This window comes from Ovis aries, chromosome 2 (assembly GCF_016772045.2).
Source record: "Ovis aries strain OAR_USU_Benz2616 breed Rambouillet chromosome 2, ARS-UI_Ramb_v3.0, whole genome shotgun sequence".
NCBI lineage: Eukaryota > Metazoa > Chordata > Mammalia > Artiodactyla > Bovidae > Ovis > Ovis aries.
The window spans coordinates 43474255-43496527 of record NC_056055.1 but is presented as its reverse complement, the minus strand read 5'-3'; the positions used below and the strand labels follow the sequence as shown (position 1 = coordinate 43496527).

Genomic DNA, 22273 nt, shown 5'->3' with positions numbered 1-22273 from the left:
AGAGACAAGGGTTCGATCCCTGGGTTGGGAAGATCCCCTGGAGGAGGACATGGCAACCCACCCCAGTATTATGCCTAGAGAGGAGCCTGGCGGGCTACCATTCATAGGGTTGCAAAGAGGTGGACACGACTGAAGCAATTTAGTACCACCACCATGGTTATTTACGATGTTACCATGCGAGGAAGCTAGATGAAGGCTAACTGGGAACTTCCTGTAGTATCTCTGCGACTCAACTGGAAACCTCAAATCATTTCAAAATAAAAAGTCTAAAAGAAAAAAAGAGACTTACCACCTTCACTGCCTAGGGCTTGGCTTCAGTCCTTGTTGGGGAACTAAGATCCCACAAGCCACAGAGTACAGCGCCCCCCACCCAGAAAAAAAGCCTAAAAAGTGTATTTGATAAGAAAAAAAGAGAAAGGCAGAGTTGGATATGTACATTCTGATGTCACGTCTGGCTCTGAGGTTGTGAAATCTGGGCCAGTGAGCAGGACTAGAGCAGGTAGACCACAGGATGCTGGGAGAAACAAAGGCCCAAAGGACAGGGCTGGACTGGGGGTGGCCCACTGAGCCTCCTTGAGGAAGAGGGCCACCAAGGGCCCCAGGTTGTTTCAGGGTCAGTCCCCACCTGGACTGGCTTCATTCCCAGGTGAGTCCTGGAACATTTGGTCCACCTTCTGTTCCCTAGGAGCCCGACCCAATATGCCCTCAAGGATGCTACAACGCGCCACGAAAAGGGAGGTGGCAGAGAGGACTGGAAGGGGGAGAGGCCCGGAGAGGGGAGAGGCCCTGTCACGAGGCCTTTCCCATCTTCCCACAGGAAGGACCCCATGTAGGGGGTTCTGGGGTGACATTAGGACACAGCATTACAAGGTGAGATATAGGTAAGGACAGCTCATTCTGTGCCACTTGGAACAAGAGCAGCTGAGAAGTGGCTGTCTGTACTGGAAGGAAGAGGACAGAGGAGACAGCAGCAAGGGCCATCTGCAAAGCCCATTAAGTGTGAAGGCTGTGATATCCATGAGGTAGCTCAAGTCAGGAAACCTGGCTCCAGCCCCAGTGCTGCCAGTAAAATTGCTGTGTGACCTTGGGTGATGCTGTGTGACCTTGGGTGTGACTTAACCCCAGCCTCCCTCTTTCCTCTTCTGTAAAACAGAATTAAATAATATCGACCCCAAAGTTATGATAAAAGGTTTCAATGAGATCAGTTAAAACACTGACACATCAAAGGCAGTAGTTCCTTAATTTTCTCTTCTTTTCCTATCCCAGGAAAAAAAATGAAAATAGCCTAGCCTTGCATACAAGGAAGAAATTGAATTATTTGGAAAAATGGGCAATGTTTATGTAAATCACTGCCAAGCCTAAAATAATACAAGTGACCATTTAAAATAAACTGGCTTCCCTGGTGGCTCAGTGGTAAAGAATCTGGAAGCAATGCAGGAGACTGGGGTTCGATCCCTGGGTCAGAAAGATCTGCTGGAGAAGGGAATGGCAACTCACTCCAGTATTCTTGCTTGGAGAATCCTATGGACAGAGGAGCCTGTGGACTACAGTCCATAGGATGGCAAAGAGTCGGACACAACTGGGCAACTAACACTTTCTTAAAACAAAGGTTAGAGAGCAACCCAGAAAATGATGATGATCAGTGTTAAAGAAAGAAACTTAATGCAAAACACCCCCAATTCAACCATGTGTAAAACAGATCCCTGGAGAAAAAAAAAACTAAAGGAAATACACCAACATAAGAGTGGTTGGATTGAAGGTGAGTAGAGATAAATAGTATACAGGTTTCTTTTTCTTATTTTCTAAAAGTTCTGAAAGTATATTAAATTTATAATAAAAAATTTTATTTCATAAAAAAAATAACATTCCCAGAACCACCGCAGGAACAATTGTAACAAGAGTCAGAGCGTGTTGAGGGTGAGAAATACAAGGAAGAGGGGAGGGATGGAGCCACACCAGAGGGCCCTAGGGGTGGGGAGGGACTGTCAGCTGTCTCCAGCACCAGCCAGTGGGCATGGGGCTGGCCATGGGCACCGACGGCAAAAGGCTGGTCAGGGGCTTTCTGGGGCCAGACTCCCAGAGCTCCAGTTCAGACAGGAAAGATGTTTGGCCTGAAGTTTGCAAGGTGAGTTAGGGCTTCTGGGGCTCTAGTGTCACACAGGGAGATGCCATGCTGCTGTGACGGAGACCTCCGCCTTGCCTGCTGTCAGGAGCATCCTCAAGGTCAGCCCCTCTTTGCTCCTCTGTGGGAGGGAGGGACACAGCGCCCTCCCCCACCCTAAGAAGAGCAGGCAGGGGTGTCTGAGGTCCCTGTCACCACTGCTTCAGCCCCCTCCCACCCTGCTCCAGTTCCAGGTGTCCCCCTCCCTCCCTGTCCACGTGGCCTGCAGGAGCAGGGCCAACCACAAGGCAGCATTCACAAAACAACAGCCTTTAATGGAAATCCAGAAGGAAGGAGGCAGAGGAGGGAGCAGGGATGGGGCCTCACCCATATCTGTCGCACCCTCCGGCCAAGCCTAGATGGTGACCTGAGGCCGTCCCCTCCCCACACTTCACAGCTCTGTGGCAGGAAGGCGGGATGTCAGTGACCCCTTGTCTAGCACACCTGCAGGGAGAAGGGCCTCTGGGAGCCCAGGAGGCTGTGGGTGGTATGAGCAGAGCTCAGACACAGGAGACAGCAGGAGGTGAAGCAGCAACAGAAGGTGTCGCTTAAGCCAGAATGATGTCTGAGGTCCCCCAGGGAAGGGCTGTTTGTCTGCTGGGTTGGGGGCAGGGGTTAGGAGACAATCACCCCCCAGTCTGGGTCTGATACTTGGAGAAGGGCTTAGGGGCAGAGCAAGTGCCAGTATGCAAAGGGCAGGTGTAAGCTTCAGTGGCACTGTGGTTGTTGGCATCAGGGCTCAGGTCAAGGGCAGGGAACGTGGTGCCTGCTTGTGTCCAGAGTGCGGAATTGATCCAAAGTCCCCAAGTTCCCCAGTGCCATTCTCTGCTGAAGCCATGCCTGCCCCTGACCTCCACCCCAGACACCTGGGACCTCCCACCCCTATTTAGCCTCTTGCAATGTTCCCACAGCCACCTTCACTGCTTGGAACACAGCCCAGTCCATCTAGGAGAAAGAGAGAGGACAAGGAGTTTACAGTCATGCCCCTGGGCTCACCCTGCCAAGAAGGCCCTCCCTGGACCCAGCTCTGTTTGATGGCGAAATTGGGCAGCACAACCAGGCTCCTGGCCAGTGTTCCACTCACCTGGGCATAAAGCAAGCGGTGGTCAGTGGGCAGGCTGGGCCCCTGGTGGCAGAGCTGAGCAGAGAGGGCAGAGGTCTCAGGGGACATGAAGTGCTGAGTGACGCTCACTGTGCTTACCAGGCCCTGCACCTGTGCCAGGGAGGAGACAGGTCGGGGGGGCGGTCAATGGAGACTCAGGGTGACGCATCCTGCCCCTCTGATCCCTGAGCTCTACTTCTGGTTAATGAGCCCCACCCAACCAGCTCTCAGAGAGCGGATGTCCTGGATCCAGCAAGGGGCACCACAAAGGGTGTGGCCAAAAGTAGGCCAAAGGGATGCCAGAGATGGTGCAGGCAGAGCAGACATCAAGGGATAAGCTTGATGCCCAGTAAGCTTGATGACTTCAAGACCACAGGATTCTCCTCTTCCCTCCAATGGAGGCATGACTTCCTGTTCTGCCTAGCTCCGCAGGAAAAACAGAGGGTGTAACAGCCTGGGGACTGCTTCTGATACTCTGAGCTCTCTGCAGAGAGCCCCCACTGGCACGCGCTGGGGAAGCACCTGGTGGGGAGCCCCCGCGGGCACCAGCACAGCTTCTCCGGGGGCCTGCAGCAGGGTCCAGCAGCTCACACCCCACTCCTCCCGCAGGCGCCGCCGCAGCCCTGCGTCCAGGTAGCACCTGCCAGGGGTACCAGGCTCCAGGTTTCCTGCCCCAGTGGGGCACACCTCAAAGAAGAGAAGGAGGGATGAGCAAGTGGAGTGGGGGAGAGGCTAGGGTAGGGCTGCAGGAAGATGGGGCGTGGGCTTCCCAAAGGCCAGAGACACAGGTAGGAGCTGTAGAGTCTTGAAGGGCAGGTCGGGGAGGATGTAGAGGTGACGGGGACAGGACCCGGGTACTGGGGCCTGGGGCCGCTTAGGCCAGCAAAGCAGAGATCTGGAAGATCAGAAGGAAGGATTAAGAGTCTGAGGCAGAGGGTCCAAATCTCTGCTTTTCCTGGGGATAGATGGCTTGAATAGCCTCTGTGTCTCTGGCCCTGGGCTCTCTGCTCCCTCCTCCAAAGGTACTCCGTTCTCCAAAACCCAGGAAGACATCCTGGAGAATCGCAACTCATAAACCGTCTATGCCAGGAGCTCTTAACTTGGTGGAGCTCTTAACTTGGTGGAATCCTGGGACATCCTGAACTGCATGCTAAAGTGGGTGAGTAGGTAGCCATATGTCCCTAGGAAGACAATTTGAAGCTTTCATCAGATTCTCCTAAGATCCCAGATCCAGACTCAGAAGTTCTGACTCTCAGTGGATGAACCTAGACTGTCTAGGCTGAGGCCTTTGAAGTAGGCAAAGCTTTGGGGGGCCTTTACCACCCCGCCCCTCTCCAACCAGAGTGGGGACCTCTTGTGCAGACGGGGGCTCATGGAGGCCAGGGGCCAGGGGAACCCAGCCTTGTGCTCCAGGTGCCCACCAGCTCCTTCCAAGCCCTTCAGTTAGGACCTCAGCCATTATCCCTGGGCTCAGGGTTCAGACATCCAAGACCCGGCTGATGAGTCAGGCTGGACCATAGGCTGGACTGTAGGGTAATCCCAGGCAGGTGCCAAGAAGTCCGACCTGGAATCTGAGCAGTGTTTCCCAGGCCTCTCAGTGAGGCTATGCCCCTCCGACCCTCCCCATGAATCATCGGCTTGGCCATTCAGGACTGCCCACATCCGGCCACACCCAGCCCAGACAAGGCCATGTGTGTGTGAAGGCATACTGTGGTCTGCTCCGCTCTGTGTGTTCCAGCCCATGTGAGTCCACCCATCTTTCCGCGCGTGTGGGTAGGGGGGTGGTGATGGACAGCCGCGCTGACACTTGCATGTCTGTGTGTGCGCATGTGCCTGAGCAGGGGTGACCCTTGGTGGGCGTCCCTTCCCTAGGACAATCAGGGCTCCGCTGGACTTTGGAACCACAGGGCCTCGGCCACCTTCTGCTCAACCCCTCCTCTTCTCCTTCCCTGCCCCTTCTCTAGGTCCCATCTCTCCCTCTGCCTACTATGGCTGCCCCCCCTCAGCTGTTCCTTGCTAGCACCCCAAAGGGCACCTCCTCATAAAGTGTGTGGGTTAGTCACTCAATCCTGTCTGACTCTTTGCAATCCCATGGACTGTAGCCTGCCAGGCTCCTCTGTCCGGGTAATTCTCCAGGCAAGAATACTGGAGTGGGTTGCCATTCCCTTCTCCAGGGCATCTTCCCGACCCAGGGACTGAACCCTGGGTTTCCTGCACTGCAGGCAGACGCTTTACCATCCTGAGCCCCCAGGGAAGCCCTACCGAATGTGGTACCTATGACAACTGATGAAGACGATAGACCCAGGGCCCAGCCGGCGGCAGCTCGTGCCTCACTCCATCACCAGGTCCTGCCTCAACCCCCCACTTGCTGTGCACCCCACCACACACCTCTCCTAAGGGCCCCGTCTGCCTCCTCTGCACCTGTCAAGTCCAGCTCACCTGAGGCGAGGGAGCGAGCACACAGGGTACACACAGAGGGAGAGCTCCTGGGGCTGGGAGGGGAAGGGGAGGGGTCCCCGGCTCCCTCCTCACCATCTGGAGAAAGCGGCGGATGCGCTGGGCGTCCTGTGCCCGGAACACATGCCACACGGTGCTGACCTGGCTGCCCGGAGACCACAGCCCCTCCCCGTCCAGGCCTGAGAGGAAATCTGGGAAAGAAAGACAGCTCAGGAGGACCCGGGGCCAGCAGAGACACCACTTCGCCTCAGAAGCTCGTGCCCACCCTGCTTCCAGCTGAGGACGCACCTTTCTGTGTCCGGCGCCAGGCGGGCAGGGGGGCTTCAGCATGTACCAGGACACTGACCAGGTCGGTCACCTCCACACAGAGGTTCTTGGTCCCCAGGTGCCCACGGTGTGGGCTCACACCTGTATGGAGGTGGAGAAAGGCTAGTTGGGAATAGGCCCCAGGACCTTGGCACAGACTCATGGGTTCTTGGGGATGATAGGTAGAGGGGTAGGGACTGGGCAGGAGTGGAGTGGACACTCACCATAGGCTGCCCACAGCTGGGGCTCCAGTGGACGCAGGACAGGGCCAGGAGGGAGGTAGGAAGCCAGGTTGAGTTTCCCATGGCGGGCACAGTACTCTGGGAGTGGGAGGCTGGCAGCCAGGTTCTCTACCCTGTGTTGGGGGGGGAAGGGGGAGGGTAATGTCACACCCAACAGACTCAACTCAGGCACCAGGGACCCTGTCACAGCCCCTGAGACTAGGGTAACGCCCCTAAGGCAAGCACAGAGCACTGAGGATTCCAAGGCCAAACAGGAGATGTGGGGAGGCCCGGGCAGCCCTTGGCACCACATACCTGATGGTGTCCTCGTCCCCCAGAGCTCTGTGCAGTAGGAACACCGAGCCCTCATCTGACTTCGGGCGACCTAGCAGGGAGACAGAACAGCTGTTGGCTCAGGGAGAAACCTCATGGGCCCAGAGGGCCCTGCTCCCATGGTGGTGATAGAGTCTAGTTTCTGCAGGGGGCTCTGCTTCTAGCCTCCCCCAGGTCCACTCTGAGACTCCATGGCCTTGCCCACTGCCACACCCCAGGCTCAGGCTCCCGCCTCTTCCTCCCCATCTGGGATACTCACTCTCAGGCCGGGAGAATCCCTCCCAGAATGTTGCACTGCCCAGGCTGGTGGGCTGGGGAGGCCCAAGGGGGGTCAGTGCCTGCACCTCGCCTCTGAGCACCCCAAGAGCTTCTGACCCCCAAAGGTGGCCCTGAAGTGTCCTCTGAATTCCTGACACCAGCACAGGCTGCAATGGGAAAAGAAAGGGGAACATGGGGAGAATGGAGCGGGTACCCAGTGGGGCCAGACTGTAGCATGTTGTCGGGCACCAGAACGGCATGGGGACCAGCCTTGTTCCCTCTGAGTGACTGACCAGGTCTGCCTTGGCCTCAAGATCAAAGGCCCTGTGTATATTTGGAGGAGGGTGGTCATGCCCAACAGACTCAACCCAGACACCAGTGACCCCATCACAGCCCCCCTGACTAGGGTAACCCCTCAAAGCAAGCACAGAGCACTGAGGATTGCGGGGCCAAAGAGCCAGGAAGCCTCCTTCAGGCCTCTCAGGCAAGGCCGTGAGAGCTGGGAGCCTCACCTGGCCCTGCCTCCAGTGCTCCTGGAAGAGGTGGAAGCCTCGCTGAGGCCTGGGCTCCTGCAGCCACAACAGAGCTCCAGGGGGAGGCAGCCGGGGCCGAACGGGGGAGAGGGGCAGGCCCAGGCCCTTGCGCAGGCCCGGCCCGGCCCGCATTCCCGGCCCTGCCCGCAGCCCCGGCCCCAGGGATTTTTCCTGGATCTTCCGCTCCACGACCTGCGCGATGATGCTGTCCAGGATGTTGGTGATGCGGTCGTCCTGTGGGGAGGGAGGGACAGAGGGGAGGGAGTACTTAGGACCCACCTGAGCCTACAGGGGAGGGTAGCCCAGCTTGGGTCCCGGGCCCCCAGGCCTCCCTTTATGCCCTTGCTCACGCTGGGCAGGGCCGGAGTGACAGGGGCAAAGGCCATGTGTATCCGTTCATGCCCCAGGCAGAGTTTGACAGCGGTGGAGGCAAGCAGTTCACACAGAGAGGGACAAGGCAGGGGCCCTCGGCTGGCACGGTCTTCTGCCGGGGTCTCTGTGGAGTCTGGGGTCTCTGTGAAGGAGGAGAGGGGTGCGGGGCTTCACCTTTCTGTAGAGGTTCCATTGGCCACACACGTGCTTCCCTCATCTCCTGGCTATGCCTGTTCAGCCTTCGCTGGCCTTGCCTATCTCACCTCTGCCCTAGATGCACTCACCTCCCACCAGCTTTCCTGGCAGGGTCTCTAGGGCCTCTCCAAACGAGGGACTCATATCAGGGGTCTGGACAGTAAAGAGCTAGAAGTCTGTCCTAGATTTTACTGAGATTGATTTTCTTTAGATGGAGGAAGGCATGGCACCCCACTCCAGTATTCTTGCCTGGAGAATCCCATGGGCAGAGGGGCCTGGTGGGCTACAGTCCATGGGGTCTCAAAGAGTCAGACACGACTGAACTGACTTCACACACACACACACACACACACACATACACTACACTTTCTTTAGGATGACTTGAGGAGAGAAATGGTGATGGGGATAGGGATGGCTAAAGTAGTTCCAATCTCTCCAGGGGATTCCAACCTGACTCAGCTTCCCCCACACAGTCTGAGTGAGGGGCAGGGGGCTGCTCACCTTCTTTAATGTCCTTGGTCCTGTTGGTATCCCCATTGCAGGAAGGTTGTGGAGTTGGGGGAGTCTTCTCCGTCGGCTCCTTCTGTTAAACCCAGTCACCACCACCCCCCCAATCCAATCAGAGATGTAAAAATGGCAAATGCAACTCAATCCAATTCAACCCCCAAGTATTCACAGTGGACCCCTGTAAGTCCTAAAATGGTGTTTACAAGGAGCAAAATGTCATATGATAGAGCATTAGGTGGAGAAAAGTTGCCCATGGACTCATGCGTGCAGCCGGATCTAAAGTCTATGTAAAAGAGGCTGGAATAAACATGGAGGCAAATGATTGGAAAGAAATATGTCAAAACGACAATGGTGACATTAGAAGCCATTGCTGTTTTCTTATCTATATTTTCCACATTTTCCACAGCTGGAATGTATACAGTATCTAACACACAAAAACCATTCTCTAAACTATTTATTGAATATATGAATTTTACAGTTAAGTACATGAACTTCATAAAAAAAAAAAAGCTGTGAAATGCATATTGAGCACCTGCTCTGTATTAGGTGTGGGGAATACTAAGAAGAGGACTTCCTACGGTGGCTCTGGTGGTAAAGAACCCATCTGAATCAATGCAGGAGACATAAGAGATGTGGGTTCGATCCCAGGGTCAGGAAGATCCCCTGGAGGAGGGTGGCAACCCACTCCAGTATTCTTGCCTGGAGAATCCCATGGACAGAGGAGCCTGGCAGGCTACAGTCCACGGACGGACACAACTGAAACAGGTGAATACGCGTGCGCATACTGAGAAGACGGACGCACACTCTGCCTGCTGGCGCGCTCTCCCAAGCGGAAAGAAGAAACGCTGGCAGTTATACCAAGAACACCCACAAAGAAGGTGGGAGCTCCCGGCAGGCAGAGTGAGGACTTCTGGGGCCTGGGTGGGGGCAGATGCTCGAGCTCACTCCAGGGATCCTGGTCCCCAGGGGAAGAAGAGAAGTGTCCCAACTTCACCCAGCTTCCACGTCCCTCTTCATTCCCACTGAAGGACCAAACCCTGCCGAGGTCAGAGATTTGAAGACACACTGCCTTATCCTGGGCCCCACAGGCTAGCGCCCTATCCCATGCCCTGCTTTCTTACCTGCAGGCCTCCATCCCCAGCAGTCCACACTCGGGCATCAGCTTGGCAGGGGCAGTGCCCCCGAATGTCAAACTTGACCCAGACCTGGTGCATTGCAGCGCTTAATTCTGCCAAAGCTGTAAGGGGTAGAGGGGAGATGGGACTTGCCAGTGACGGCAAACAGGGGGCCACTCCTGCACAGCTTGGCCTCACTCACCAGGAAGACATGGGATAGCGCTGAGGGATATCCACACAGGAAGCTGGCCCCCTGGACCCGCCCTCTGTCCACCCTGCCCCTCCAAGAGAGCTCACCCTGACTGGAGACAAACTGGGTGAGCATCAGGGAACCAGCACTGTGCCCAGCTTCCTGGCCACACTTCTCTGTGGACTGTCCCTGAGAGCCTGTTGGGGTGGGAAGGCAGAAGCTGTGGGTCAGGAAATCAAGGTAACCTCAGGTTAAGGTCAGGGAAGAAGGGCAAGGGCATGATATTTCAATCGGGGACCTTGACAATCTACAAAACACGGGCCTTCTGGGAAACTTGGGTTCCATAGTGACATAAGATCCTCTGCTTGCAGAACACAGAGCCTTTAATATGCTGAGTGCATTGCAAGATGATCGTGTAGAATACGGTGTTCCGAAAGGTTTCTGACCCTGGAACTCTTTTTGGCCATGTCTGTTGGAACACTGGGAAACTTCAAGTGTTGAGGTGGCCGAGTTGAGCCAAGGGAGAGAAAGCTGAGAACCATGAAGACAGCAAGACTTGGAATCAGAAGACCTGACTTTAAATCCTGGACCTAACACTTACTTGTTGTGTGACCTTGGGCAAGTCACTTAACGTGAGTTTTTCTTCCTATCTGGAAAATGGAGGCAATAATATCCACCCCCCAGTGTTGTAAGGTTTAAAAAGGTACAAGCTGAGCAAAGGGAGGGGCAGAGAGTAGGCATGTAACTTCTTTCAAGGGTGGGCTAGAACACAGGCATGGCCCTCTGATCTGGAGAGGAAACTGCCTGGCCCAAGGGGCACTAAGCAGGCTGGGGAGGGAGACTCTTGGGGAGACTCAGCCAAGAAATGGCCTTGAACTCTTTTTTTTTTTTTTTTGGCCCATGCCTTGGGGCATGTAGAATTTTAGTTCCCTGACTGGGGATTGAACCCATGCTCCCTGTAGTGGATGCACAGAGTCTTAACCACTGGACCACCAGGGAAGTCCCTGACCATGAACTTTAAAGCAGCCCTTCCGAGGCCCCCAGCTCCTTTCCTACCTGCTTTCTCCCTGGTGCTCCCAGCACCTGCCATGCGACCACAGGCCACACACAGCCGGTGGCTGCAGCGAGGGCATCTCCAGTGGGTATTGAACAGTCCGTGGTGGCAGTGGCTGCAGCAGCGTGGAAGGCTTGGGTCGTCCTCAGTCCCGACTGGTGCCTGGCCTGCTAACCACAGGAGAGAACAGGGTCAGAGGGGCCTCAAGCCAGTGGCCCCTTTGGGGACCTCATGTGGGAGGGATGCACAGACAGGGGCAGTTTTCACTGAGGGGCTACCCCAAAAGGGAGACAGGCCTCTTGCAGTCACCCTGGATCAATCAACAGCCCCTCTACCACACCACCATCTGCAACCAACCCACCCAGGACAGCTCAGTCAGTATGCCCCTCCAATGCCTGTCCCAGGGCTTCCAGATCCACCCAATACAAACTTTCATCCCTCATCCTCCAGGGCAGTGGGGTCTTCTCAGGGGCATGTGTGCTAAGTCACTCAGTCATGTCTGACTCTTTGTGACCCCCATGGACTGTAGCCCACCAGGCTCCTCTGTCCATGGGATTCTGGAGTGGGTTGGCAAGGATACTGGAGTGGGTTGCCATGCCCTCCTCCAGGGAACCTTCCCAACCCAGGGACTGAACCTGCATCTACTCCATCTCCTGCATTGGCAGGCAGGTTCTTTACCACTAGTGCCACCTGGGAAGACCATTTCCTCAGGGACTCCTCTGTATCTCAGAAGAGGAAACCTTACTCCCTCTCTCACCCAGAGTTTCAGACTAAGCACTTGCTGGCAGGTGGGAGGTCGCTGGTGAGCAGACGTTCATTTACTCATCAGACACACACTTGTCCCATCTCGGACTGGGTGCTGGTAGTTCAAAGCTGGTCAGAACCTGGTGCTTGCCCTCCCAGCACTCACATCACAAGGCGAGAGATGAGCCCACGAACACAGCAGTGATCATGGCATCACGGGGTGGCTGCTAGATTATGAGCGGGACGGAAGGGTGAGGGTGGGGACAGTTGCCCAAACGGGCCCCAAGTGATGAGTAAGTTTTCATTCACCAGGTAGGAAGGGAGGAGAAGGGCATTCCAGACGAGGGATCTGAGGGTGCCAAGGCCCGAGGGAGCAGACAAGCTCAAGTGAGCTGTGCAGACAGTGATGCGGTGTGCCGGGAATCTGGACGGAGGGAGTGGTAGGGTGGACAGGAGCTGGCTGTGAGAGGGGAAGGGGCTGGACTTTCTAGGATAGGAGGGAGCCACCACTGCCTGGATGGGAGGGAAGGTCGAGGGAGAGTGGATGCATATATATGTGCAGCTGAGTCCCATTGCTGTCCACCTGAAACTATCACAACATTGTTACTTGGCTATACCCCAACACAAAATTAAAAAAAGAGGGAACCACCTATGGGCCTCACCCAGGGAGTAACAAGGCCGAGGGTGTGTGTTTTCCAGGATACCATGGAAGGGAGCCTGGAAAAGACCCTGATGCTGGGAAAGACTGAGGGCAGGAGAAGGGGCGACAGAGGATGAGCTGGTTGGATGGCGTCACTGATTCAATGGACATAAGTCTGACCGAACTCGGAAGATGGTGAAGGACAGGGAAGCCTGGCGTGCTGTGGTTCATGGGGTCGCAAAGAGTCAGACATGATTTGGTGACCAAACAACAACAAACAGTAGGGAGAGGCTGGAGCCAGAGGCACTAGCTGAACACCTCGCCGCCTTTGCTGACCTCTAACCTTGGCCCTAATCCTACCAGCCTCCCAGGGCCTGACAGCTGGCCGCCCCGGAAGCCTTCCCTCCTGTGCAAAGCCACAGGGAGCTCCCCCCGCCACCTCCTGGAGCTCTTACAAACACTTGGCATTCAATCTTGTTTCCCTAGCAAGCCCAAAGCTCTAGAAGCGTTGGGCCAGACCAGGTTTTACACCTTCCCAACATCCTCCGCCCAGGCCAGAAACTTCAGAATACAAGTTGACTCAGAGCCTGAGCTGGAAATATGGGCACAGCAAGGCAGGAGCTCCTGAGCTGAGCTGGAGGCACGATGGGCAGGCAGTACTGGCAGGGAAGGAGGCCCCATGAGAAAGCACTGGCCACAGGATCAGGCCCTCGCAGGGTGAATGCCCCATGGGCGCACTCACCTTCCTGGTGCGCCCAGACCAGGGCCTCCCGCTCCCTCCTCAGAACACGGCACAGTCGGTCTCCCAGTGCGCTGAGCAGGTGCTTGGCCAGGCCCACGCTGAGCCCAGCCTCCGGGCCAGACCCTCCTCCCTCCTTGGAGCTGGCTGCCGAGTCCTCCTCCTGTGGCTGCTCCCCTCCCAGCAGCAATCTGGAGACAGGGTGGAGGCAGGTGAGCAGGGAGCCCCCACTGGGAGGGTGCTGGGGGCAGCCAGGGGCAACAGGCTCACCTGGACAGTGGCTGGGAGTAGTGGGCAGGCCCTCCCGTCTCGCCAGCTGCCTGGGCACAGCCTTGGCACTGAGTGATGCCTGCCACAGGAGGCACGCCAGGTGTATCCTGGGGCCCTGGGGCCTGCAGGCTGGCCCCGTCGTCCCGGGGTCCTGAGGAGATATGGCAGCAGGTCGGGCATCTGGGCCTCCTGGGCTTTGGTGAGCCCCAGGCCCTGCCTTAACACCCAGCCCGCCCCCACGTGGGGCCAGCGCAGCTCCTAGGCCCAGGCCTATGAGGCCTGATTCGGAACAAGAGAAGCAGGCCTCCAAAAACTTCAAAAGAGCTGAGCCCTGACACGGACTGATGGGCCACGAGGTGGGCTCTACGATACTAGGGTAGCTGGGGCTCTAGATACAGTTGGTGTAGACTTGGGATGGCTTTGCCTCAGGCTCAGTGATGCCACTGGCTGTGTGAGAGCGTGAAGAGGCAATCCCAACGTGGATGGAGGGCGCTGGAAGGTGAGAAGGCCGCAGAGTTTCAACACAGGCCACAGGTGCAGTAACCCAAGAAGGCGGTGGAGGAGCCAAGAGCTTCCACTGCAGGCAGAGGCCTGGGAGAGTGCAGAAAGCCCCGTGCCAGGTGCAGGGGTGCAAGGCCAGCGAAAGAGTCCTGATTCAGGCCCAGCTTCCAGGAGGCCGAGAAACTGAGGCGGTCCCGAGGAACCGAGGCTGGGTCAGCAGTGCCAGCCTCTGTGAAGGGCACCGTGTGACACAGGGGTCCGAGTCGTGCCCAAGTCCTAACACCAGCAATGTTCACACTGACTTTCCATGATCCAGCTGGCCCAGAGATTTGTCATTTGTTTCTGGGGCAGGACAAGGGGTCCTTCAGGAGAGCCAATTCTCCAATGGGGTTTGTGGCCCAGATAATCACAGAGATGCCTGTTCATTGGGTGCTTACTTATGTGAATGATATGGTTTCATCTCTGCAGCAGTCTTTACGAGGTAGGTGCTGTCTTTATCCCCATTTTATAGATGAAGAAACTGAAGTCCAGAGAGGTGAAGTAACTAGCCCAAGGTCACACAGCACCGAATCAGTCAAGTCAGGACCCAGGTCCTTTGACTCCACGCACTGAACCCTGTCATTATATTCTCACTAGTATGCCATGACTTGGGAGGAGGCACAGGAAAATAGGAGCCACTTGCTGGAAGGCTCTGGCTTGTAGATGCTAAGGGACTCAGTGAACTACCCCATTGAGGTAGACAATGGGGCAGCTGGGTGTAACCCACTCATAAAGGTATACTGACCCCACCTCCCTGGAAAGCCCCTGTCCCAGTGGTGCCCTCCCAAGTAGGGCCACCAGCAGCCCCCGCTTCCACCCCATCTCGGTCCCCTTACCTCTGTGGTCATCACGCTGTTCTGTCTCCGCCTTGTTCCCAAATACTGAGTCCAGCACTTCCTGCCGGCCTCTGGCCCCCTGACCCACACTGCCCGGGAAAGGACCGGTCGGGCGCTTGGCAGCTGGGCTGCTCGCTGTTCCCTGGACCTCGGGGCTGCTTGACCTCTTGCGGGCTGGCAGCTGGGCTGCCGGGCTCTCCTCCTCCCCAGGGCAGCTGTCTGGGCACCCAAACTGCTCAGAGTGTCGAGTAAGCCACGTCTTCTTCAGCTTGGTGTGATGGCTGGGCAGGCAGGCCCTAGGACTGGGGGTCTTATAGGCTTCCTCGCTGGATTCACTGGGCTCACTGGTGGCCCCCTCCAGGTCCTCCTGGCACTGCCCACAAGGGTCATCTCTAGCTGGTGGGTGAGATGAGCAATAGCCTGCCTGGGTGGTAGGAGGTCCAGGAGATGGGCACCTTGTTGCGGCTGATGGCCCCAGCTGGTACCCAAGGCTCCCACCTCCAGGGACAGCCCAGACATTGCCAAGAGTATGAACCAGGCCTGGGGAACAAGTGGGCCACGGGGTCCGGGTCACAGTGTCTGGATGTCCCAGGAGAAGGGGACAAAGGTTCGGATGCCTGCCAACTCCTGTCTCTCCATCCCTCTGGTGGAGAGAAGGGTGTTCCACCTCCCCAGTTCTCTGGAGATGCCCACGAGGGGCTGAGCCCAGCAGCCCAGGTTCCACAGTTGCCAATGGGTCCTTTGCCAGCCTGAGTATGCTTGGATCCTTGTGGTAAAAGCCCTAAAGAGAGGAGAAGGGATTAAGCTAGTGCTGACTTTGCTTCCCAGTGCTTAAAAGGACAAGAACGGGTGTGTACCTGTGTGGCTTTAAGAGTTGTGAAAATACAGAAGAATGTACTGGTTAATAGGCACTGGATCTCTAAATGCCTGCTCCACAGCCTCATAGCCTTGGATATCCCAGATCCTTCCCCAGGATTTCTCAGGTCTCCCCACAATCCAGCAACTAAAGGGTTAATGCCACACACAGTCAAAGGGCTTTCAGGATCTGTTCAGATGGTGTGATACCCTGTACCATACTGGATTCAAAATATTTTACATCTCATCCCCGAGATGACCCTGGAGGCCACTTGGAGGAGAGGTGCCATAGGTACAGGCCATAGGACCACCAGCACATCCCAGAGGACCTTGTCTGCCCCTCCTCCGAGAACAAGACCACACATTCTGAGGCCCCAGTTCCCAGGGTCTCCTTCTGGGTGGACAATGGGTGAGTCAATTCCTGAAATGGCCCAAAGGCCACAGGGTCACTCTTGGGATGGCCACCCTTATGCTCAGGAATCAGGGGGCTGTAGCGAGGCAGGCAGAATGCCAGCGGATGGGTAAACATCACCTAATGAGAAGGCTATGCCCAGAAAAGGAATTGCTTGGTGTTGACTCTGTCTGAGCTGATAGCCTCCTCCCCAACCTGGGTACCACCTTATCTTTTCATCAGAATGGATTGGCAGAGTGGTCTGGCCCTGCCAGTGTTGCCCCTGGGGCCTGTGGAGCTCCCATGTGTGGCCTCAGCCCCAGGTACCCTCTCTGCTCCAACACTCACCTTGCTGCCTAAGCTGAAGGCGGAGGGCACTTTGGGCTGGCCCCCGGAGTACACCCAGGGGTGTGGGGCCAAGGGCCAGTCACATGGATGCTCTGGGGGCAGGCTGGACACTAGGTAGGGTGGCAAGCAGGTGGGCATCCAGAAGGGAGCTCGCTCCAGGATCTTGGTCTCCAGAAGGAAGGGGCAGTGCAAGGGTCGGAAGGCCACAGGGTCACTCTTGGGATGGCCACCATTATGCTCAGGATCCAGGGGGCTGTAGCGAGGCGGGCACGGTGAGCCACAGAATGCCAGTGGATGGGTAAGCATCGCCTCCTTCCAGCGCAGCCCATCCTTGCTGCTTGGCCAGCCAGGCTTCCTCTCTCCATTCCGGGGACCTTCACCCTCCACCAGAGGGAGCGTGTCCTTGGGGCTCTGCGGGAAGCCAGGGGGCAGCCAGGAGCCTGGGGTGCTCAGGACACCCCTCCAGAAGGGAGCGGGCTCTCCCAGGCACAGTGCCGCAGGGCGCAGGCCATCTCGTGGTGGGGTGTCTAGATCCCGTCCTGCAATCCCATTCTCAGGGGCTGTCTTCTCCCAGGCTGGGCTGTCCTTCAGGAAGCTGGGCGGACCCTCCATCACTCTCCTGCCCTCATGGGGTTCTCCCAGAGGGGGTCCCTGGAGCAGAACCATGACGGCATGAGTTGCTTAGAAACATGCTTCAAGCACCCCAGTTCCTGGCACCGCCCTTGCAGCGCCAAGGCACCCCAAACCAGTAAGGCAAGTGCCAACCTACAGCTAGGTTCCATGCTACCTGCCCACATGAGACTCGAAGGACCTGCCTGGGTGGGATGCCCCAGTAGGGGGGAGGTTACCCTTTCCCCCAAGTGCCTGGGACCTGACAGCCCACCTGGGCCAGAGCCCCTTGTCAGAGACTACCATTTCTAGGATGACATGTCCTGGCCTCGCTGAGCCTGGAACTGGTCATGAGCCATGGGGAAGGACAGAGGGTGAGAACCCGAAAGATGAGCTCTGTAGAAGGTGCTGCCCTGGGAGACAAGAAGGTTGGATCCTGGCCCTGATCCAGTCCCCTGCTGTGTGACCTCGGGCAAGTCAGTTCACTCCTCTGGGCCTCAGTGTGCCCTTGTGTCAAACACGGTTGAGAGATGCACAGTTTCGGAAGCCTCTTCCTGCACTGCATCTTTGGTTCCTGGGGTGCTTCCAGGCCACCCCGAGCCCCACCTGGGCTTGTGTGGGTGGGCAGTGCAGGCAGGGCAGGCTGGAGTCATCGGGAAGAACAGGGCTGCTGGCCCGAATCCGTCTCTACACAGAAGCAGCCTCTTAGCGGTGTTTTACAGTTTCTTGGCTCCTGAGGTAGAGCCCAGGACAACTGCTGGGGGCTGGGGTCCCCACCGCTGCCCCAAGGGAAGGAGTGACCCAGTCTGGTAGAGGGGAGTTAGAGGCCTCAGGCCAGATGGGTCTATATACCCCAGTCTAGCCTGCAGTGCAAGGGCGGCTGTGGCCGCTGGTAACTGCAGCCTGGCCGGGGGGAGGGAAGGAGGCGGGGAAAGCAGGCTGGGCCCCAGAGAGAGGCAAAGGAGGGAAAATTGAATGCGCGTGCAAAGGACCAGGATGACAGGTGGTACCAGAGCTGCTGCACTCTCCCAGCAAGGCGGCATGGCCCAGTAGGGGAAGCCCCAGGAAGGAGGCGAGGGAACCCAGGAGAGCCGTGACATAGGGCGCTTGGGTTTTCTGGGGCCACTGCTCTGACACAGTCCAGCCCTGTCGGGCATCCTAACTTTCAGAGGTGTGTGGCCCAGCCCAGAGGAGCAAGCAGAGCTCACTCCCTGCTTGTGGCCGGCTCGGTTCGGAAATGCAGGGCTATGGGCGTCCCCTGCGGCCGGCTCGGTTCGGAAATGCCCGGCTATGGGCGTCCCCAGAAGGCACGGGTCTGGCGCCCGTCTCTGCGCTTACCTGGGCTTCACGGGCCCGGCGCGGCGCGGGCGGCGGCGGTCGTGGTGGCCGACACCGGGCGTCCTCTCCCCATGGGCTGGCTCCGGGGCCTCCTGGCCGGCGGGCGAGGACTCTTTCTCCCGCTCTCTGCTCAGCGCGCTCGCGCTCTCTTTCCCCCGGGGCGGCGGGGGCGCTCTAGGGCCGCAGGCTGGAGGGGTCGGGCTCCGGGATCTGCAAGATGCGGCACACGGCGCGAATCGGCCGCACCAGCTTCTGGGCCGAGGCCGTGGGTTGCGCCATGGGACGCCGAGACTCCGTGCTGCGCCGCGGGGAGGGCCGGGCCGGGGCTAGGGAGCGGGTGCCCCCGGAGGGAGAGAGGGAGCCGGGCCGGGGGGAACGCGCGCCCCGGGTCGGAGATGGCGGAGTTGGGGGGAAAGGCCGGGGGGCCGGGGGGAGGGGGTCGTGCCTGGAAGGGGGGCCGATCCCGCGACCCGGGAGAGAGGCACCAGCGAGGGCGCAGCGCGGAGCGGCGCGGCTAATGGAGGGAGAGCCCAGCGGAGAGGGCAGCAGGACCTCTGATCGCCATCGCCAGACGCGCAACTGAGAGTGGGGAAGCTGCTCCGCCGGTTTCCTCCTCCAGCACCCTGCGGGAAACAGGAGCCCGTGATTCGGCGGCCCCGCCTGGGCCTGCCCCCTCCCGGGCCCCGGGGGCTTCCGCCAACGCCCCGGCGATGCCACCGGCTGCGCACGGGGAGAATGAGCCCTTTGTTCCCCCCTCCCCCCCGCGGCACCCGGGCGCCTGCCGAGAGAGGCTCCCCCGGGGCAGCGTGCCAGCTTCCCAGCCGCCCCACCCTCCCGTGGGCCCGGCCCCGGAGCCTGGCAGGCGGGCAGCACCCCCACTATAGGTGCCAAGCCCGGGAACTGGAGCAAAGGGCGGGAGGGGCCGGACCAGGCCACCGATGGGGCGGGGTGCCCCCAGGGGTGCCAGGGCAGGGCGGCTGGGAGGGGTCAGTGCCAGAGCTGGCAGGGGCAGTCGAGTTCTCACGGGTCAGTGATGGGCGCTCTGACCCACGCCAGCCACCCCGTGCCTGCTGGACCACTGGCTCCTGGTCGTCTCCAGCTCTGGCACACAGGCACACTCGCTGGCCCCACTCTGCCCAGCCTGGTCCTCATCTGGCCAAGCTGCTGTCCACCGTTCCAGACCCAAGCCCCCTTCCAAGGGGGTGTCCTGCACTAGCTGTGCTAGAAGGGTCTAGACTCTATTCTGTTCTTGGTCTAAGGGTCCCAGTTTCACCCGTTGCCCAAAGAAGTGGGACCAGATGCCCTCCCACCCTGTGTTCTGGGGGTCAGCCCCTGGCCTGGGATCCCAGTGTCTCCAGGCCCAGGACTGGAGAGGAGCCCATGGGAGTGGCTCCTGGGAGGGAGCAGAGAGGAGGAGAGGAAATGGGAACGCAAGGCACCCTCCACCCGAGGAAGCATCCCAGCTCCTCTGCGGGGGTGGTTCCAGAGCACAGACACAAACAGACAGATTCAAACACACACAGACAGATTCAGACACACACAGAAACCCACACGCCCAACGGGCGCTTCCCTTCCCCTGGGGCACCCACCACCCACCCCGCACAACTCCCCTGCCTCCTTGTGGAAGCCATCCTTGGCCTGCCTTTACCCAGCCTGGGATATGGGCAGTGCCACCCCACCCACCCCTGGTCCATTGAAGGGATGAGTTCATGGATGTGGCCAGCCTTGTCCCGGGTCACTGCACCATTCCTGGAGAAGGGCGCCATGAAAGGCCTGAAGGGAGCCTTCCTTGAGAGGCCAGAGGGGAGGCAGGGATCCTTGGACCAGCTGAGAAGAGGAGGGGTCCTGAGGAGAGGAGGCTTGAAGGGGTCAGCACCGGGCATGACTTAGGTCATGTTGGCATAGATTCTCCGGCCTTTTGCCTCCCTCCAGAGGCTGGCTGGTAGGGGTTGTTTACATGACTGAGTTGTTAACACTCCCTTCCTCCCCTGGCTCTCCTGAGGGGTGGCCTGGACCTGAGTGTGCCCGGGGGGAAGTGATCACGGAGGGTCTAACCCAGATTGCAGTCCCGAGGCCCCCGAGCCCTATCCTCCCATTCCTAGGCTGGTTCCGGGATGCGGATGGGGGCCGGGGTGTGCCCATGGTCCCCCATTTGTGTCCTCTGGCAGCCGAAGCTTGTGGGAGAGTCCGGGGGAGAGTCCAGGGGGAGAATCCTGCGGCTCGAGGCCTAGAAGAGGCTGGGCTGGCCAGGGTGGGAATCTGGGCTGTCTGGGGCCCCGAGGGCCGGTCACTGTCATGCCCCAAGGGGATGGGGACTGTCCTAGGGGAGTGGAACAGGCACCCATCCCACCCCATTTGCCAGTCTCTCGGGTCCCTGGACTAGACCAGGACTCTCAGGACAGACTCCTAAAAATGCCCAGGGGGTTGTGGGGGGGGAGTGGGGCCAGAAGGAGCCCCTTTCCACCCTCACCAGTTTTCCATCCTGCTCCATAGCCCATGCCACAGGCCCAGAGCCCTTGTAGCCGGCTGTTCTGTGCCTGAGGACAGAGCAGGTCTGAGGAGACACACAAAGACACAAACACAGAAGGAAAGCCACGCAACGTGGGGACACAACACCGGCTCCGGCTCCCTGGACAAAGGCGAGCTGACCAACACCCTCCCCCCACGAGCAGGCCGCTTCTGCCCCGCGCCGACCCCTGGAGAGCACACACACTCACACACACACACTGAGACACACGTTCCCGCTGACACGCGCAGCAGCACTCACAAGCCAGCTGACCTCACGCTGTCCCCAGAGCCCCTTACCTGGGCAAGCACAAGTGCCCCTCGGGCGGAGCAGCCCCCTGCCCAGGGGAGGGCAGCAGGCGGGGGCGGGGGAAGGAGCCCCGGAGAGTCAGGCCAAGCTGCCACTAATCCGGGCGGGGAGAGGGGGGGCACCCACGTCAGAGCGGGGACTGCCGGGTGGAGGGCATCTCAGGACATCCCCTCCCACACACGCGGCCGTCTGGGCACCTAGCCCTGCTTCCCCAGCCCCTCCATCCTTCAGACAGCTGAGGCCGGCCTCCCCCCCAACCCCCCACCCTTGTGGCAACGCCTGGGGCGGGGGCAGGGGGGGAGGGGGAATACCAGGGAGATTTCTCCCAGGACGCTGGGGGAGGGGCGGAGGAAGGGAAGTGTGGAGATGTTTGGGAGCCAGGAGGAAGCCCTGTGGCCATGCCCGCTCCCCTCTGACCCACCCACCCACCCACATCTCTACCTATTTCCTCTTCTACCTCCCCGGTGCCCCTCCCCCCTCAACCTTCCCTCTCCTGCAGTCTAGCCACCCCGTAGAGAAAGCCACCTCATGCTGCCCCAGACTCACTCAGGACCTTCTGCCTAGCAACCCAGCTCTGGTCCCCCACCCTGGGGTTTCCCCAGCAGGGCATCATCCTCTTGCTCAGGCTTCTGCCCCTACCCAGCTACGGGGCATCCCTGATACTCTGCGGGCAGTGGTGGGGTGGGGACAAGGGATGAGTGCCTAAGAGTTGTGTCCTCAACCCTCTCAAGGGTGGGGCCGTGTCAGCCAGGACTCCCCAACTCAGCCTGGGCCCGGGCTGTGTTGAAACAAGAGGCTAACCACGCTGCCTCCGCCCACAGTAACACTGAAAAATGCACCAGTGAGGCCGGGGCACCTGGAGGCCAGAGGTGGGGAAGGGGGACCAGGATCCAGAGGAGCCAAAGAGGCAAGGAGAGAAAGGAGCTGCCTGAAAGGTCCAATGGACTGTGGGCGTGGGAGGGGGGTGCTGTAGGGAGGAGGGAGTAGGAAGATCTGAAAATGAAGGGCCACTAGGGAACTTGGAAGCATTGGGGGGCATCCCTCAGAAGCAGGCCAGGTGGATGGGCAGGCCGGAGTGAGCTCAAACCAAGCAGGGCTGGTACCTGGGCCAAGCAGAGGTATGTGCTTCTAAGGGGACTGGCCTAGGCTCTTTATCTCTGTACCGATGCCCGTGGCAGCAGAACCTGGCCCATCTGTGCTCCAGGCCAGTTGGAATTCTGGCCAGCTCTGATTCTGCCTGGGGAGGCAGTGGGCACACTTGTGGGTAATGGGGATGGGGGTGTGGGCAGGCCAGGGCACAGCCCAACCTTCCCCTAGGGGCCAGGCCAGAGAGGTGGCGGGTTG

General features: G+C 58.7%; 2 protein-coding genes across 5 annotated transcripts; both read right to left on the bottom strand.

The window, feature by feature from the left end:
• Positions 1-1822: 1822 nt before the first annotated feature.
• HR (HR lysine demethylase and nuclear receptor corepressor) lies at positions 1823-21042 on the bottom strand. 4 transcript variants are annotated; one of them, XM_004004200.6, is made up of 20 exons: positions 20920-21042; positions 18115-18737; positions 16168-16818; positions 14574-15354; positions 13198-13348; positions 12931-13118; positions 10807-10971; positions 9858-9947; positions 9567-9682; positions 8440-8521; positions 7722-7885; positions 7351-7605; positions 6840-7005; positions 6563-6632; positions 6251-6381; positions 6009-6128; positions 5796-5911; positions 3786-3950; positions 3246-3374; positions 1823-3106 (listed from the first exon to the last, which is right to left on the bottom strand). In XM_004004200.6, exons 3-20 carry the CDS (start codon positions 16777-16779, stop codon positions 3044-3046), a joined length of 3564 nt encoding a protein of 1187 aa, XP_004004249.2. In that variant the 5' UTR covers positions 16780-16818; positions 18115-18737; positions 20920-21042; the 3' UTR covers positions 1823-3043. The 4 variants fall into 4 exon arrangements, with proteins under 4 accessions (XP_004004249.2, XP_042099088.1, XP_027820155.1 ...); XM_042243154.2 differs by lacking the exon at positions 20920-21042 and having other exon boundaries at positions 5703-5911; positions 10807-10974; positions 18115-18285; XM_027964354.3 differs by lacking the exon at positions 20920-21042 and having other exon boundaries at positions 10807-10974; positions 18115-18285.
• On the bottom strand, positions 18289-21042 carry HRURF (HR upstream open reading frame). Its single transcript, XM_042243157.2, has 2 exons — positions 20920-21042; positions 18289-18737 (listed from the first exon to the last, which is right to left on the bottom strand). The coding sequence occupies exon 2, from the start codon at positions 18391-18393 to the stop codon at positions 18289-18291; it is 105 nt and encodes a 34-aa protein (XP_042099091.1). The 5' UTR covers positions 18394-18737; positions 20920-21042.
• Positions 21043-22273: the final 1231 nt, after the last annotated feature.